Here is a 20247-nt window from a genome sequence, read left to right on the forward strand (position 1 = left end):
GAGATCAATAAATACACAAGTTGCCTTCAATAAGTTTCCAGACTTTTTTTTTGCTCAGGCATTTAAACTTGTCGTAGACTCTTGAAAATTCAGTATGTTATTACTATACATCTTATGAGATGACTAACCAATTTTTATGATTTCAGGTTCAAATGAACAGCTACAGCAGGAATTGGAATACACCCTACCAAAAGCCTGATTGCCACAGCTGGCGAATTTAAAAATGCAATCTGGACGTGAGGACACTTTAGAAGAATGATACGCAATAAAATTCTGTTTTAAACTTTAAAAAAAATGCCACAAAAACGTATAAGAGGATTTCCATGGGACCTTCCAGAAGTTGTTGGAACGGTACAACATATGAATTGCAGCCGGGGGAGGTTACTTCGAAGAGGGCTAGAGTTTCATCTGTGTACTATCAATAAAAGTGTCCATTCGAAACAAGTCTGGAAACTTACTTAAGGCACCTTGTATTCATAACGTTGGTTGCCTTCACCAAGATGGAGGTTATGTTTTTAGTTGAGTTGTTTGACACCATATTTGTTGGTTTGTATCGCTTGAACAGAAAAAGCTAGTGAAAAGAAGAGAATTTCAATAATTATATATATCTGGTCCACCCTCGCCAATCTTTTATGAAAAACACCCGTCTAGCTGAATCCACTGTCAAAAATTTTCCCCACTCTTTATCTGTGCCTAAATCAAAACGTAGATTCCATGAACAAACTTCTTTCTTAGAACTGCACGCCTGTGAAACTCTGTTCCGTCTGTCTGCTTCTCACCTGACTACAACCTGGATGTCTTCAAGTATAACGTAAACATGTTCCTGATGAACCGCTCCCTTAAGTAGACACTTCATTAAATCTCCACACTAACGTAATGTACTTGCAATAACCCTTATCCCTGAGTGGCTTCCGGGCCTTGATAAGTGGTGACCACCGTGTAATATATATATATATATATATATATATATATATATATATATATATATATATAACTTAATGAGTTTAAAGAAGAGAGTAAATTCAATTCTATAAGAAGGAGACTTATCAGGATAATAAAAAGCTCAACAACTTGCTTTGGAGCTTATTTAGGAGACAATAGAAGTAGAAAATGAAGTCACAAAAACTATATATGATATATATAGAATGATTCATTTATTTTATGAAGGTATACGTGAATTTAGTTGGAGGATAAAGAGGACTCATACTTTATATAATAGACTTCTCTTTTATCTTAGCGTTCAATACTTTTATTGATTTATTCCGTTCCTGATGAATCTCTGACTAGACATCGCATCCCCATTATGTTACCTAGCATCTTCTCTACTCTCCTGATAAGAAGCATTAGGCTTCGAAATACCTTGGTATAAAGAGTCCCCTTTATCCCCCCACTAAATGTATGTATATCCTTATTAAATAAATGAATCAGTCTATATATCTATCTATATATCTATAAAAGTGAAAGTCTCTGTCTGTTTGTGTGTCTGTATGTGTACATTTCCCTACACAATAACTTTATTAATTTTAAGTCTACAGACTCGAAATTTGACATACAGGGTATTGAGATTTCGGAAAATCTTTGTAATCCATTTTCGGCCAGAAATTTGTCTGTTAAGAGGTTAAGCTGTTAAAGTTTAACGATTTGACCTTTGAGAACTCTACCAAACTCCTTCGCCAATTTTGGGTATAAGCACTTGAAATTTTAGATATAGGTTCATTGGACATGGATCTAACTTGATAACTTTATTTGAGCCCAAAACAATAAATGTTAAGGGGTCATAATAGAGGTCAAATAATAAAAACAAGTTACCCAGACAATTTCTGGTCTAAACATTTGAAATTTTACATAAAGGGTATTCAGAGATAGGGGGAGCTTTATAATCGGTTTGTGTCGAAAATTTGAGCTACCAATATATAAATCTATGTATGTATGTTTGCATGTCTGCTTAAAACTTTTGACAGAAGCGACGGATTTTCACAAGATCAGTATCGTTTTGAAGCTCGACCCTTCAGACGACAAATACCGAAAAATTAGCTAAAAACATTAATTTCTTTACTGTCAACTGGGCACTTTTCTACAGAGAGGGGTCGCTTTTTTCACCGTTTTTCGATTGTCTAGCTTTAATTTAAACCTACGTCACTTCCGGTTTGGTGGTAATCGTAAGAGCAAAGACGTCACGTTTTTCTCCCGTTTTTTTCCTCCTTCGCGTGACGGGTTCGAGCCTGCCTTCCTACTACCTCCAAACACCCGCGCAACGCCGGGCACCCATGTTAGTACCTATATATAGTTGTTTGTGACTTCATTTTCTACTTTTATTGTCTCATATATATATATATATATATATATATATATATATATATATATAGAGAGAGAGAGAGAGAGAGAGAGAGAGAGAGAGAGAGGGGGGGAGACGTGGTGGGAATCAATAAGAATTAGAAGAATAATCAGGATAATAAAACCTCAACATATAAGGTGCAGTCTAGATACAAAAAAAAAAGGAAACATTGACAAACAAAAATATATACTACTGCATATGAATTTAATTATCCATTCAATAAGGAAATTACGTTAAAAGGGATAAAGGATATCGATGTTCTTAAGATAAGAAATGTGACATCTAGTGATAGGTAGATTGGGAGCGAAATATTGGGATATCTAAGCCAGAGCGTAAAAGTATAGCGGTTGAGGGAGTAAAGCTGGATAGCTATTGCAATGAAAGTGGCATGAGGCAAAACCGGGATTATCACAGATTGGATATTAGATGGATTGGATGAGATCAGGGAGTTTGCCGTCATATGTCAGGGAGTATTGGTTCAATACGTACGACGTCACATTTTTTTTTTATTGTTACTTAACAGCTCATCTCCTCGTCTTATGAGAAGCAATACATTTCAAAATACTTTTTTTTTAGAACTAGTTTCTTCTGTGGAAGACAATTTTTTTTAAGTCGCCTGACAAGGACTTGTGGTTTTAACCAATCGTCTGTCCGAAACATTAGCGTGTCTACCTTGTAAATTTGTTTACATTAATAAAAATATATCTTGCTCTTCTTTTATTGAGCACATCGATTTTTTTTATGAAACGAGTAGAGTTATTTCCCTTTATGAGTTTTTTTTTATATACGTTCTTTGGTTCGAAAGATAAAAAAAACAAATTCTTGCCAAATAAATGAATTTGGTAATCGCAAGACGTTTCTAGCGTAAAAAAATAATTTCGTGTTGACAGAAAGATGTTTTGCTTTATTTTTAAATATTCGATACTCTTGCATATCTTGACCCGGATTCTCGAGAATTCCCGTCAAGCAAGGATCGGGCGAGACCGGCAATTATCGGTGTAAGCCGAGCGTTGTAAGAGACGCTTTAAAAACAAACAAACCGGAAAAAATACAAATGTAAATAATCAAAAATAACAAAAACCTACCTTTAAAGGACTGGAAATATTTTTATTTTATTTTATATATATATATATATATATATATATATATATATATATATATATATATATATATATATATATATTTTGCAAAATATTTATCAACAAAAAGTTTGTTTTTTTTTTCATAAGAGTTTTACTTTTTTCACCGTAAATTATTAGGTGTAAGTACAAGTTTTTTTGTTTTTTTTCAAGACTTTTTGTTCAGTCAAATTTTTTTTGGGGGGTGGGGGTCAACAGAAATTTATATATATATATATATATATATATATATATATATATATATATATATATATATATATATATATATATATATATATATAACCCTTATTCGCGAGTGGTGATTGGGCTTTGATAAGTAATGATTCCCTTGTAAAAATAAAAAAACATACATGTACACATACGCACATTCACACTACATATATATATATGTGTGTGTGTGTGTGTGTGTGTGTGTGTGTGTGTGTGTGTGTGTGTGTGTGTGTGTGTGTGTGTGTGTGTGTGTGTGTGTGTGAAGACAATAGGAGCTGGAAATGAAGACACAGAACTATATATTGCTGGATATAGATTGGTTCGTTTATTCAGTAAGGGAATACAATCGATTTGTTGGGGGATAGAAGGAACTCTTTATGCCAAGGCATTTCGAAGTCTAATGCTTCTCATCAGAAGAGTAGAGAAGATGCTAGGTAGCATAGTGGGGATGCGGCGTCTAGCGTTGGATTCATTAGGAACGAAATAGATCAAAACAAATTAAAATTATAGATGATGTTGGGGGGTCGCATTCTAAATAAAAGAGGGGCGTATTATATATAGTGTGGTGCAGAAAGGTGTATAGAGTCTTTATCATAGTCTTAAGTGTATGTAGTATATGTTTTAGGGTTAAAGTTGGGACTTAACTGGATGTATGGTGGTTCGAATTTAAGGGCGCATAAGGTGTCTATTATCTATGGAGGGGCATTTTTTTTACATATGCAAACGAGATGACAACACTATGAATTAGTGTATACTTTTGGGATATATTATGGTGGTGATTAATGGGCGAAAGGGGTGGGTCTGGGTGGGTAGTTATAAGGCTATAATACTGTATTTCAAAGTATACTATATGCTAGTTACTATGTGGCAATATTTCTATGTTTTCTTTTTATAAGGAAATGGTATATATATATATATATATATATATGTTTGTTTGTGTGTGTATGCGTGTGTGCATGTATGTGTGCGTGTGTGTGTGTACATATATACTTTTTAACATGTTTATATCTATATATCCATATCTTTATATATATATATATACCTAATATATATATATATATATATATATATATATATATATATATATATATATATATATATTAGGCATATATAACATATATATGTTAGAAAACATATATATGTTCCAATTCTTGTAATCTCTCAAATTGCAGAAATTAGAAAAACTAAGTATTTTCTCTCGCTGACAGATTTATTTTTTTACTTTAGTGGCAGTGACTCTTGCAATGTGGTTCACTGATGGATGATGAAATTCAGACATTCTCTTGATAAAAATGTTTGGATTAAAATATTTTTTTAATTATTAACATAAATTTATAAATATGATGTTCATGTATATAAATAAATACTTAAAAGATCGCATTACATGATCTATTAGCGTTAAAAGAAGCAAAAAAATAGTTGAATGCGTTGACGCATATAAATCACTTCATGGTCTGCTTGAAATAAGCAGGATGCCATTTTGAAGTTCTTTGAAGTTTAAAAACTGCATGGAATTTGGGTTTTTCACTTTTCGATGGTTCAGTATTGATTATATCGTCAAGTGATCAATAAATCTGATGTCTATCCTAAATTGTTTTGAGGAAGGAATGGGATTGTAAGATGGTGACTGCTATTTTAATTTGTTTTGGAAAGAGGAAAGAAATGATAGAGAATAAATGAGTTGGAATGGTAAACACAGAGAGAGAGAGAGAGAGAGAGAGGGGGGGGAGGGGAGAGAGAGAGAAAGAGATAGATGAAGAAGAGAACTAGCAAGAAGGAAAGACAAAAAAAGAGAAAACGAAGAAAAAAAGAGAAAATAATAGAAGGAAATTGAAACGGAAAAACGAAAAAGAAAGAAAAATAGAGGACAGGAAAGAAGGAAATTGAGAGAAAAATAAAAGAAAAGAAAGAAGGAAAGAGAAAAGGACAAAGGAAAGGAAAAAGAGAGGAAATAGTGAGAAAGAGAAAGATAAAAGGAAAAAAATGGAAAATGAAAGGAAAGAAGGAAATTAAGAATGGGAAAGAAAAAAATAGAATAGAGAGAGAGAAAAGGATAAAGAAACAAAAAAGAGAGAGAAATAAACGGATAAAGATAAAGAATTGAATCGTGAAGAAGAAAGGAAAAAATAAAATAGAGAGAGAAGGAGAATGAAAGAAAGAGGAAAAAGAAGAGAAGAAAAGAAAGGAAAAATGAAAAGAGAAAAGGAGAAATGAGAGGAAGGGAAAGACAGAAGGAAATGGAAAGAAAAAGAAGAGAACGAAAATGAAAAAAGAAAGAAAGAAAGAGAGAGAGGAAGGAAAACGAAGAAAGAAAAAAGGATAAAAAATACAATAAAAATGATGAATTGCATGAAATCTAAATAATAAAAAAAAATCAAATCGAAATTGGTTTACCGAAACTTGTGGCACTCTCTTTTATGGAAGGTGAGAGGAGGTGGAGATTTGCTAAGGAACTGTCATTTACTTAGAGGCAGGACATGCTCTAAATCACAGAAGATGTTATCCTCCGGAAGATGTCTATCACCATCAATTTTATTCTAGGAACGAACGTAGATTAAAATCTTTTTTATGAATGCATCCATCAGCATCAGAATAAAACAACACTATGCAAAAAAAAAACAAAAAAAAAAAAACAAACAAACAAAATAAATAAATAAATAAAAATATAAAACACTATTAAAAGACATACACATTCCCGTTTTATTGAAAATAAAATTGATTTTTACGTTTTTTTTTTCTACTTTTCCTTTCTTTGACACATACGAATAAACTCCAATTTATTTTACAGCAATCTTTTGTCATAGACTTAAGGAGTTACATTTGGATAATGTTTCCATGAAGCACCTTAGAAGAATGAAAGCACCAAAATTTAACTTGAGTCATTCTTCACTTTTCTTACGAATATATAAACAATAAACAAACTTATTTTATGATTTCTACTACATGTATTATTTGGACTACTATGCTCATCTTGGTTGTTATGTTTACAGCGTTGCAACTGACGTAAACTCCGGCCTTCTTCAGGTGCATATTTTTCAAACTTGGGAATCTTTCAAAATACCGTGTAGGTTCTTGAGTTTGAAAAAATGCCACAACGCTGTAAAAATAATGATAAAGATGAAAACAGTAGTCAAATTAATATTGTGTTTCCATATCTTTTCTTTCTATTTAGAAATCGAAACCCATGCATGTTACATGTCCATTTATTCTTTTCTTTCTTTCTTTTTTTTTTGTAGCCGTGTTAACACTTCATCGTTTCTTTCTTCCTCGGGATAGTGTCATCGTAGCGTCGTTTTTCCAGGTGTTTTCGTTGTTAGCTTCGGTTCAGGGTTGTCTCTGTGGTTAGGACCCGCATTCCTTGTTCATTATTGTGTCTAAAAGTTGTTCATTGGGTTATAGTAAAAAGAATTATGATAAAGCAGAAAGAAAATGGAGATTTATTGAGAGAAAAATATTAAGTAATCACAAGTACAGTTTGCACTTCTCTATGTAGGAGAGAGACAGTTATATTGACATAAGTAACTATTAGGCATTACGCGAATAGATAGACAGTCAGAGCAGCGACTATCACCGCTTGCGATTCTCAACTCTTTTTTTTCTTTTTTGTCGTTAAAACATTTTGTAAGGATCATTCGCTTTGAGTTCCCAAAATCTCCTTTCTAGCTTTCATCTATGTGACATCACATTCACGGGCTCCTCTTGCACATATACTTGTCAGATTTGTTTTTCCCTGATCCCACCTGTCCACTGTCCCTGTTACATTATGGAAGTCCTATGTCAAATAGCGAGTACATCAGCCAGCGTTAATTTTAACAAACGCGAACTCCCTGCAGTTAAAAGTGGCATTAAGTTTGGGAAACAAATCAGTTTTCACGAAAGATAAATGGAAGAGATGACCTTGAGGTCAAAATAGAGTATAAACAAACGGATTTCAGTTGAAATAACGCATGGCGTCATGGATATTAAGGTTGACAAAGAGACAAAGGTTTCAAGTTAGTTCCATGTGGAAGCCGAAACAAGGCGGGCGGGCGGGCGGCAGTAATACATTTACAAAGTTATTATTGCCAAAACCGAAAAATTTCTCCTTCCGTCGGTATCTATTCGTGATCTACTCATTTATTTTTAATAAACTTAGATTATCACTAAGAGCGAAATAACCCCCTATGATCTCTGTTCGCTGTGTCATCCTATTTATCCTTAATAAGATGCTTAATTAATTAATTAAGAGAATTCTGGTTTCTCTCTTTTAAGTGATGAAAACCTTACATCTATCGGTGACAGGTTACTCTCAATACATTCTTTCAACTTCTTTTGTTTATTTAGACCTGCACTCATACATCTATACTAGCAAACCTACTCTCTTGTTATCCAACACTATGATGTTATCCAACATTAATACAAATAATACAAATTATCAATGCTCATCACAAAAAAATTCCGAAACACAAACAAGAATTTATTTTTATTGCAAATATAAAAGCAGTTTGTTACAACCATACCTAGATATGGATGGCATTTAATATTCCATGAAGGTTTCCTTCCCCATAAAAAGTTCTATTTCAGAAAGTCAGCACATAAATATAAATTATGCATTTAGACCGTGGTAACTATGTCATCAACATATTCTTTTCCATTTCTCCTCCTAAAATGTTCATTTCTCATTCCTCTTGCTCTATATATATCTCATTCCTTCTTCTTGCCTTATATTTGTCTTTTTTCCATTCTTCTTGCCCTATATTTGTCGCTTCCAGTCCTCTTGCCTTGTATTCGTCGTTTTTCATTCTTCTTGCTTTATATTTGTCTTTTTTCCATTCTTCTTGCCCTATATTTGTCGCTTCCAGTCCTCTTGCCTTGTATTCGTCGTTTTTCATTCTTCTTGCTTTATATTTGTCTTTTTTCCATTCTTCTTGCCCTATATTTGTCGCTTCCAGTCCTCTTGCCTTGTATTCGTCGTTTTTCATTCTTCTTGCTTTATATTTGTCTTTTTTCCATTCTTCTTGCCCTATATTTGTCGCTTCCAGTCCTCTTGCCTTATATTTGTCGTTTTTCATTCTTCTTGCTTTATATTTGTCTTTTTTCCATTCTTCTTGCCCTATATTTGTCGCTTCCAGTCCTCTTGCCTTGTATTCGTCGTTTTTCATTCTTCTTGCTTTATATTTGTCTTTTTTCCATTCTTCTTGCCCTATATTTGTCGCTTCCAGTCCTCTTGCCTTGTATTCGTCGTTTTTCATTCTTCTTGCTTTATATTTGTCTTTTTTCATTCTCCTTGTCCTATATTTGTGGTTTTCAGCCCTCCTGCTTTATATTCGTCTCTTCCATTCCTTGTGTTTTTTTCATTCCTTCTGCTCTATAGTTGTCTATTTCATTCCTCTTGTCTTATACTTGTTTTTTTTTATTCTTCTTCTTCTAAATTTCTTTTATCAACCGTCTTCATCTATATTTGTCTTATTTCACTTTTCCTTCCCTTTGTCTTTTCTATTCCTCTTGTTCCATACTTTTTTTTTTTTTTTTTTCAAAGGTCCTTTTTATCCTGGGTGCCGGCCTGCCCGTATGTAGACTTATTTTTACTCAGTTTTTATTAGTTAGTTAGTTCCTCATTGTCCACGCCTTCTTACTTGGTATTAGAAACTGTCCTCTATAAATAGAGGAGAGTGTTCCCGTTCGCAATGTGCTGGAAGGCCTAAGAAACGGTGTTTTTTGAATATTTGATCAGGGTTTACTTCCGATGAGAGAGCCTCTGACAAACCCCTGTACAGAGAGACATTGGACAAATGAGGATAGTATCCAGTAGGCATTCAAGTTCTCTCCCATAGGCATTCAAATGTTTCCGCTAGTGTAAAGTTAATGCATGCAGATACAAAGGCAAAGTCTAGTCGATGTTTACAGTAGACTAATTTGAAATATAATGTTTCCGTCATTACTATAATTGAAGTATTTATGGTTTCTATATCAAAGTGATAAAGTGGTGTTTCTCTGTTCATCCAGCCATAGTTTGCTGCTCGCAATATCAAAGATTATCGCTAACCAATAAATGATAAAAAATGTCCGTCACGCTCCACTTCTCCCTTTTACAAATGGAAACCCTGTTATTGACACACACGCACGTTGAAAGGATTGATTTCTCATCTTGGCTTAGATCAAGTTGGATATTGCTTGGTTTATATACAAGCGGTTCCCTTGTATAAGCATCATCCAAAGCCTGTAATGTACATTTTAGAGAACAAATTCTACCAATCCGACTAGTGTTCTATCTAGAATTTTGGGATGCTTGAAGACGTGGATTATGAAAGCAATGAATCAAATCTTTTTTTTTTCTTTTTCTTTTTGAAACAATACATTTTAATGTTTACTTTGAAAATTCAGAAAACCGATTAATCTTACACAGTAATATAACTTCCATTGTTTAAATTACTTTTTCGAATGAAGCCTTTGTGTGTGTGTGTGTGTGTGTGTGTGTGTGTGTGTGTGTGTGCGTGTGTGCGTGCGTGCGTGCGTGTGTGCGTGTGTGTGTGTACGTCTGTGTGTGTGTGTTTCTTCTCGTGATTTTACTCATTTAATAAAAATAATTATATAACATTATTCAGTTCCCTAAATTTCACATTACATTTACGTAATAATGTTTTCAAAGATGTAACCAATTTTCTCTGTTAAAAATGTGCGCCAACCACGTAGCACACATCGATTCAGGCTTTACAGTAGATGTCAATAACATCGGTCGTATAGCTTTTAGCTCTCCACGGGAGGCCGACCTTCGAGGTTAATACCATCAACAAAATGGTCATTTAATAATAATAAAAATCATACAACACTATTCTGTTTCTATATTTTCAAATTTAGCATATATAATAATGTTTTTAATGATGTGAGTTTCTCTATTACATTTTTATGTATTTCTAGCCAAATGTTAGATGGATGGATTCCAATCCAGAAAGCAGCAATTCTTCACTCTTTGTCAGAAAACTAAAAGAAAAAAATAAGGGAAGTGAGAGTTACAAGACTGTAAAACAAATACAGTAGAAACCCAGGATACGGTGGCCCTAGGATATGATTTTTTTCAGTTTATGATGTGGACTCCGATGTTTTTCCGGCTCTTGGTTACGGTATTTACCCCGCCTTATGGTGTTATTTATAATGTTATTTGATTACATACATGTGTATTATATACTGTACTGTATTTTGTGACTAATTTTTAATGCTGGTGGTGATAGGGTTGGTTGTTTTTGTTTTACGGCATATCAACCCTTTTCGGGTTATTTAATGCTAGGCACCGCCAAAACTGGGGGGGGGCAGGTCAGTACTTTTTGACGGACCGTCTTTTTAAAAATCTACCAAAAATCAGGTAATTATCCGATCAATACGAAATTTTCAGCGATTATTAGGAGAAGAATGAACTTTATAACAGTGTACTTATTTTTCATAAACGATATTTATATATATATATATATATATATTTGCTTACAAAACCCCCCTTGTTTTGAAGTGGGAACAAATATGCTTAAAATAATCATCTGAAACTGAACAAAATATATTGTGTTGTTGTAAGGGACAGAATTATAGATTAAAAAAAAAATTGTTTGCATACCTTATTTTGACGTCTGAATATCAGAACTTCGATTGTGTTTAATTATCCCGCTTTTGAGTTTTGAAGTGTGAAATTCGGTGAATATGTTAAGTAAAATAATTAATTTAAGTTAAACAAAACAAAAAATTTTTTTTTTAATATTTATACGAAAAAAGCCATTTTAAAATTTTTGATAAATAAATCAACAATTTTTTTTAGCGAGCCGAATAATGCATGACCATTATTAAACAGGGCATGCTTTGAATAATCGATACAAAAAAAAAATTCGATAAATATTGTGCCCTTTGTGTTAAAAATAGCATCATTTTTTTCGATCCCGTTTGAAAACGTTTGCTGCCTTTCGACTACGGTGGACCAAACGCGCTGAAATAATTTTTTTTTATTCTGCTTTAAATTGCCCCCCCCCATTTTGGGGAGCCTGGCCTCCACACACATACACATTAAAAACCAAACTCATACAAATGGTCACCCATCTGGTACTGGCCAGCCTCAGCTTAATAATACATTGAAATTTTCGTCACTGAAAAATAAGTTTTTTGGCCTGTTTGGTCTTCCATAGTTTTCTTCTTATAAAACGCAAACGTAAACAGAGTCTATCTAGACTCTACATCGACGCGAAATATCTGGTTAGCTATATGAATAAGTGGAATTATTTGATATTCAGGTACTTATATTATAATATTTTAGCATATTCTCTTAGAAAATCATCCTAAATCTTAGTTAGACAATAAATAAATAAATTAATTATTTCAAAAACCTTTTTTTTTTAATATTTAAGTACGTTTTTTGTGCAAGACAAAAAATGTCAATTGTTAACTTTTTGGGAAAATTTAACATTTAAAATTTAATTAAAAGTAGTAGAAAAAGTTTTACATTATTCTGTTTTCTATATGATAAAATTCAGGGTTTTATCTTTCTGGAAAAAAAAAAAGTTACTCAGAAATAATGGATTTTAATAAATGTGATTTCGTTTTAAAAAACAACAACAACTTGATTTTGCGGCCATTTTTGGCGGTGCCTATAATGCCGAATCCAAAGATTTTGAAGAAAAAAAAATTTAATAGAATATATTTGTTGTTTTCAAGTCGGTTTCTATTTAACCTATAGTTGGGACCCTAACAGGTACTACCATTCTGGGTCAGAGTGGATCTGGGAGCAATGGTATTAAAGGGTGGCTCCACACCCCCCAAATCCCGCAAACTGGGGCCTCACCACTTGATATAGTTTAAGGTCACATCCAGGACCGGTGGTGATAGGGAGTCAGGGCCTTATTTTATCTCAGGGTTTTACTGTATCCACTTTCCATTCTCCATAGAAAGTGTATTAATCCTAAATGCCCCTTTTGGGTGAAGCTGGATTTTCCCCATATTAAAAAACTGACTTTGTGTCTAACTCAACCCCTGTGGAAAAAATAAGTCAGTAGAGACAACGATAAGGAGAGAAAATAGGATGTTGAAAGGGGATGCAGTTGTTTCATCTGATCTTATTTTTTATGCATGATAAGCGTTAGATGGATGAATACCGAACCCTTACTCCCACCCAAAAATGTTACTTCAAAATCAAAAACTTGCCCATGATAAGTGTTAGATGAATAGACTCACAATGAGAAAACAGCAATTCTTCTCTCTTTGTCAGAAGCATCACTCATGGAATATGAGGACTAAAGAGCAAAATAAATGAAGCGAAAGTTATGAGGCTACCAAAAATAAACGTTTGTGGAAAAGGTTGTCCAACTATAAATAAAAAAGTAGACAACGATAAGTGTCAAAAAACAGTAATTCTTTCCCCTTTGTCAGGAACCACGTATGACATGTGAGAACTAAAGAATAAAATAAAAAAAGCAAGAGTTGCGAAGTTGATGAAAGTAACTGCAACGTTCACTCTCTACTTTGCTCAAATCTCTCATTTGAGTGCCATGTTCATAAACTACCATTTATGAGAAAGTATTATTTATTATTGAAAGGAAAACTTTACATTTTTTTCCATAAACCTATATTACAAACATTTAACTGTTGTGTGGTAGAAGATTTTTTCCCCACTACTAGCAGGTAGACCAGACGAGATTTAATGAGGATCAACGAATGTTTCCTACTTTCAATACTTTTATTGTCACCAGAATCGATAAAATCGACCATTTTTCAATCAAATCCATTGATTGCTTGTTTTAGTCGGGGATCCACAACAGTGCACCAGAAAGAAGCTTCATATGCTTCCACGCAGTGACTTACTTCACAAGACATTGTAGTCTACATTGCACTGTAGAGAACTTACTGTTGATTTTATAAAATTATTTTTATAAAATGGCTTGAATTAAATTTTTAAATGCCTAAGTCGAGTATCATGCTTCAATTGTGTTCTGAACAGAAACATTCATTTAGAACGCATCCCTGTCTTATCAAAGACCCTGTTGTTGATTTTATACGCATGGCCCATATGCTTGTGCAGTGATAAAACTTCTCAAATGCACTTGTGATATTAGACTGTATAAGAGTGTTAACTTTCTCTTTAATGGGAGTTTTTCGATCAGCTATTTTCGACACTTATTAGAGGTATTCTGATACAAAACCTATATAACAATGCTCCCAGACACATAAAGTACATTTGTGTGAAATTAAAAAAAAATCGTCTTAACTGTTTCGGAGTCCTCAGGGAACTCACTCACACACACACATACATTTTATATATGTAGAGATTTGGATTATTCATCTTGGTCGTTATTTTCATAATGTTTACGTCGACGTAATCTCTGTTTTCTTCAGGTGCATCTTTTCGAACTTAAAAATGTTTGTCAAAGCCAGGAAATTATACAAAATTTCGAATTGAAAATGGCTCACGATTTCGAAAGAAAGATTTTTAAATTTGAACAGATGAAAATAGTTGGAGGTTACATCGGCTGAAACGTTGTAAAAATAAAAATCAGTATAAGAAAATTAGTCTGAATGATCTAAATAATAAAAATTATGAATCTCAACCTAAAAAAAATCTAAAACAATATATTTTTACTAACAAATAATTTTTCAAATAATACATTTTTGTGAAAACTATGTTTTCAAATACGATAATTTGCTCAAAAATATTTGTTAAACTTTCAAGTTTAAAAATATTTTTGAGCAAATTATCATGTTTAAATTTAAACTTTGATTTTAAAATATTATTAAAAGATGATGTCTTTGTTTAAAAATATTTCAAAATATTTTTTTTGCTTAAAAGTATTTTCAAAATATTGTTTTTTTGTCCAGAATTTTTCCATGAGGATTGACACTGTATATTATTTTGATTAATTGGACTATTATTCCCATCTTTTAAATCAGTGAGAGTTTATCAGTTTATCAGTCCAATTTTACATTCTTTCCGTTCATTACAACTAATGTGTTCGTTTATTACTACCCATAGCGATTAAAATTATTGGTTTATTAATGATTGATTATACGTCTATTTTCCTTCTATTACATAGTAAATAGCTTTCGGGATTGTTCCAATTCAATGTTTAAAATGAAACCTCCACATGTTGATTTAATACATATAAAGTTGAGTATTCCTCTCTCTCTCTCTCTCTCTCTCTCTCTCTCTTCCTCTCTCTCTCTCTCTCTCTACATATATATATATATATATATATATATATATTTTTTTTTTTTTTTTTTTGTCATTTGGGCTTGAGGCAGTTGTCTGTCTGAAACAGTACTGTATGTGGATGACTATAATGCTCCCAATCTTGGGTTGAGCATATTGGGAAGTGATATACAAACTGCCATTAGCGTATTAAGCGACACTCTCTGCGTAAACAAATCGAACAGAGGCATTTGGACGATGTCAAAACATCGTTAATTCATTACCCTTACAGCGGCAGCCGTATAGCGTAATAGTGAGAAACATTGACTTGAGACAGTTGTCTGCTTAGCCGCACTGATGAGCTGCGAAACAGTACTGTATGTGGATGACTATATATAATATTAGATTAGGATTGATCATTTACATTATTTTAATTGAACTATTATTCTCATCTTTTTTGTTATAATCATATTATTTTAGCCGATAAAATCGACCTTCTTCAAGTGTACTTTTTAAAACTTTACTAGAATAATATTTTGTAAGAAAAATAGATGGCATACGTAAAAATAAAAATAGTAAAACAGAAATAAAAGCACAAAAGATTCCCAAGCGATACCGATTAGGTACATATAAAACGGCACCTCACATCTTTCCCTATGATAGAAAAAAATAAAATTGATCAGCGACATCGTGTCACTCAAACTTGGAAAATAATACATTCTGTCGCATTTCTTGGTGATAATCTGGAAGTTTGGCATCTAATCGATATCAATTCATTTTCAAAAAAGAAAAAGTAATAATTGAGCATTGTTCTATTATTACTTTTTTTCTTTTTGGCTCAAAGTCCAACAGAACCCGTTTTGAGAATGGCCGATTTCATTATGAGAATTATCGTTTTTTGTTTTAAACAATAAACTTAACGAGCCGCTGTAAAATGCAGTTCACTATTTAGCAATTTACTCACGCAAAAAATACCCTGCATTGCTCGAAGTCCATCGGAAGTAGTTTTGAAAATTACTGACTTTGGTTTGAGTATTATAAAATGATAGATATCACTTATACAGAATAAGGACCACACTATTGTCGGAATTCTCAGGGCAGTTTGTTAACATGCTGGAAGGTGCCGAACGAAAGTTTTGTGATTTTTTTTTTTTTTGCACAAATCTTGGCCTATGTTTTCTATGAACAACAGATAGGAACGTGTATAAGTGCTGACTCTCTTGTAAAAAAAAAAAAAATTAAATTAAAAAAAAATTATCGACTCTCGTTTTGTTGGTGCCATAAAGTGTTCTGACAATATAAACTTAAACTTCTCATCAATTAGAATAATTATCATAAGAAAGATTGACTCACCTGTTATAGTAAGGAGATGTGGCACCGGCAATCTTCAAATTATCACATCCCAAAAAGAAGAGTAAAGTGTATCCTCCAAGAGCAAGGATATCCAGGATGAGCGTCATTTGGATGGCACCTGTTTGCAATGAACATAACAATGTCACTCGTTTTAATAATTATAGCAAAGTTGTGGCATTTCAGCAAATATATGGCATCATCACAGCGACAATCAATACAGCAACGTTGAACCTGGTCAGTAGCAGTGTTACATATTGAGGGCCCTATGTCAATAGAGATTACGTCAAGTAGTGTGAATTTTGATAAGGGTCACACCCAGTGCATGCCATGATAACTCTAATCTGCAAAACAGAATCGTTCCAAAGATTGGTGACAGCCAACGTATGCAAATGATTGAGGCGTGTACGAGGTGACCTCACAGAGAAAAAGGAGAAAAGAAAAAAATTAGAACGACAGAAATAAACGTGTTACACACATGGCCCGATAATGACAGGGAAACACGTGTGTCCTAAACGTGACTGGACAAAGACACAGTATCACGTGTTCGACACGGCAAATAAGTGGCAGCAGGTCAAATGGTATATACAAAACAGAATGAGATGATGAATGACGTCGCGTTTTCAAATAAATCTGTCTGTGGAAGCGAATCGAATGGCATCAAATAATACAAGTCTGCTATGGGTTGCACAAAGCAGTTGGCTAATAATGTAAAAAAACAAAAAACTTTGTAATCTATGCGCAAAATGTTATCTCAGTGTTTCTGCTTGGGTGTATCACTTATTGCAGTTAAGAATTTAATTAAGTGAATAATTAGCTAAGATAACGGTAGTTTCTCTGTAACAGAGTGCGGATGCGTGTATGGCTGCAACTGTACGACAGCCAACGTATGCAAATGATTGAGCCGTGTACGAAGTGACCTCACAGCGAGGAAGAAGAAAAGAAAAAAAATTAGAACGACAGAAATAAACATGTTACACACATGGCCCGAGAATGACAGGGAAACACGTGTGTCCTAAACGTGGCTGGACAAAGACAAAGTGTCACGTGTTCGACACGGCAGAGTCTTGTTAAGCACCTTCAAATCGAATACATTCACCAGCCCAAATATGACAACAGTCCTTCATATATGGTCTGATAGTAGATTGGTAGAGATAGAGAATAGCCTCATGTGTGAGAAAATGTTTAGCGTGATAGAGAGAACTGATTTTACGAGAAGCAGTATATGACTGAGTTCCTGCAGCGAAAACTGTTAGATAGCCTATACTGTATTTTGTTTTATTTAGAATAGCAGCACATCTGACTCTATCTGATTCTTTAGAGATCCATCCAAGTTGACGTACTTGTAATTAGAATGATGGTAATGCCTGAGAGGATGGTATCATAATAACAAAACAGACACTACATTACCTCCCACTCCCTCAAAAAGGAGAAGGTAATGCCTTGGAGGATGGTATCATGACAAGAGAACAGTTGCTACACTAGTCCCCTGAATTAAGCATGAGTCTGAAAAAATATTGTAAACCAAATTTAGCATTAAATCATAGCAAAGCAGTTTCTTTTTTTTTTTTACATGGAGGTTACCACTTATCAAGGCTCAGAAGCCACTCGGGGATAAGGGTTATTGCGTGTGCAGTAATCAATGGGATAGTATCGTAGTAGTCGTTAGTATTGGATATTTGATAAAGTGTCTTACTTAAGGGGGCGGTTCCTCAGAAATGTGTTTATGTTGAACTTGAAGACATCCAAGTTGTAGTTAGGTGGGAAACAGGCAAACAGAAAAGAGTTCCACAGGCCTCCAGTTCTAAGAAAGAAGCTTTGTTCATGGAATCTACGTTTTGATTTAGGCACAGATAAAGAGTGGGGAAAATTAATGACAGTAGTTTCAGCAAGACATGTGTTTATCGTGAATGATCGGCGGGGGGGGGGGCAGAGATTGGAGTTCAGACAAGCACTTACCATGGAAATAGTGATAAAACAAAAACAGGCTCGCAACATCTCTTCTGTGGGAGAGAGGTTGGAGGGAAGCGAAAAGGGAATCCCCCACTAAGCCAGGAAGTCTATTTTGTACTCTGTCAAGGCAGGATAGGCTGTTTTTAGCAGCTCCTGCACAGATGTGACAACAGTACTCAATCCTTGGACGTAATTGGCTTTTATACAGATAGAGAATTGCATCAGTAGTAAGATATCTTTTGGAGTGGTAGAAGGATCCTACTATTTTCCCAACGACTTTGGCAACAGACTTGATGTACATGTTCCATTTCAGATCAGGAGTAAAGGTCAAACTCAGAAACTTGCAAAACATGGAGCCTCGCCTAGACGAGAGCTATCTATTTCAATTGATGCCAGATGTGGATCAGAGCGTTGATGATGTAAAAATAGGAGCTTGGTTTTAGATGCATTAAAAGTAACCAGCCACCTCTTCCCCCACTGTACAACGCGCTCAAGATCAGAGGAGAGAGAATCAGAGAGAACCTTGTCATTTATGACCTTTGATGTATTGCCATAGATGGTCGTGTCATCAGCATAGATGTCAACGAATGATTTAAGCATGTGTTTTGGGAGATTATTGATGTAGATCAGGAAGAGAGTTGGGTCTAAGATGGACCCCTGAGGAACTCCAGCATTAATACTCTGGGCTTCTGATTTCTGCCCATCAACCACTACTCTTATGAGCCTATCAGAGAGAAATGATTTAATAATTGAGAAAACATTTCCAGTTATACCGTAGCTGGAAATCTTCTGATGTAGGCCCTTATGCCATAACTTATCGAAGGCCTTTGATATGTCAAGAGCAATTGCCCTAGAAAGGAAGCCTTTGTCGAGAGATTCGCTAATCCTATGAGATGTAACAGTTAGCACATCTGCTGTAGATATAGCAGAACGGAAATCATATTGCATGTCACTAAGAAGGTTATTTCTGCTGAGGTGGTTGACTACTTCTCTATTTAATATGGATTCCAGCAGCTTACTCATGACATACAGGAGACTTATTAGTCTGTACTGAGAGGGAATTTTTTTTTTTTTTTTGCACAGTGATCACCACTTATCAAGGCTGGAAGCCACTCAGGGATAAGGGTTATTGCAAGTACATTACGTTAGTGTGGAGATTTGATGAAGTGTTTACTTAAGGGGGCGGTTCATTAGGAATTTGTTAACATTGGACTTGAAGACATCCAAGTTGTAGTCCAGTGGGAAGCAGGCAGACGGAACAGAGTTCCACAGGCGTGCAGTTCTAAGAAAGAAGCTTTGTTCATGGAATCCACGTTTTGATTTAGGCACAGATATAGAGTGGGGGAAATTTTTCACAGTGGATTCAGCTAGACGGATGTTTTTCGTGAAAGATTGGCGAGGGGGGGGACCAGAGATTGGAGTTCAGACAAGCACCTGCCATGGAAATAACGATAAGGCTCGCAACGTCTCTTCTGTGGGAGAGAGGTTGCAGGGTAGAGAAAAGGGCATCCCCCACTAAGCCACAAAGTCTATTTTGTACTCTGTCAAGGCAGGATAGTCTGTTTTTAGCAGCTGCCCAGATATGGCAACAGTATTCCATCAATGACTTATCAATTGAATTCTTAAATACAGGGCATACTAATGAGGTTTTTCCAGGGTGTTGAAAAGCACTTCTCCTTAAGGCAACGCTTAAACAGTTTTGTAAGTATGAGGGCAAGTTCTGGTTGAAGCTTTTTCAACACTATAATTGGAATGCCGTCAGGGCCAGTTGCTTTACTGGAATCAAGGTTCTTGATTAGCTTGGCGACCTCACAGATATTAGTATGTTACCTAGCTTGTTCTGTGTTATAGGAGGAAATATGGGGAGTTGATGGCCTTCATCGCATAGGGTAGAATTAGCTGCAAAGTTCTTTGCAAATAGTTTGTCCTTGTCTGATGCTGACGAGATGACCTCAGGTCCATTGATGATGGTTGGGATAGAACACACGCTTCTGTTCAGGATCCTATTTGCTATTTGCGAAAACTGACGTGAACCAAGCCACTGCTTAGCTACTTTGGATTTAACAGACTGAGCATATAGCTCTCTTGCATTTTTATTACTCTTTTGCAGTGGTTGCTGCCAGTCCTGA

At 34.5% G+C, this 20247-nt stretch overlaps 1 protein-coding gene across 2 annotated transcripts in view; it reads right to left on the reverse strand.

Annotated features, from left to right (window-relative positions):
• LOC145279776 (solute carrier organic anion transporter family member 5A1-like) overlaps window positions 1–20247 on the reverse strand; it is a 382142-nt gene that overhangs the window by 48887 nt on the left and 313008 nt on the right. For both annotated transcript variants that reach the window (XM_080131097.1, XM_080131096.1), the window contains exon 6: window positions 16169–16286. In XM_080131097.1, coding sequence (XP_079987223.1) covers window positions 16169–16286 — 118 coding nt within the window. The remainder of the gene's footprint in view (window positions 1–16168; window positions 16287–20247) is intronic.

The sequence above is a fragment of the Euprymna scolopes genome, chromosome 7 (assembly GCF_053919585.1).
Source record: "Euprymna scolopes isolate OS-2025 chromosome 7, ASM5391958v1, whole genome shotgun sequence".
In the NCBI taxonomy this organism is placed as follows: Eukaryota; Metazoa; Mollusca; class Cephalopoda; order Sepiida; family Sepiolidae; genus Euprymna; species Euprymna scolopes.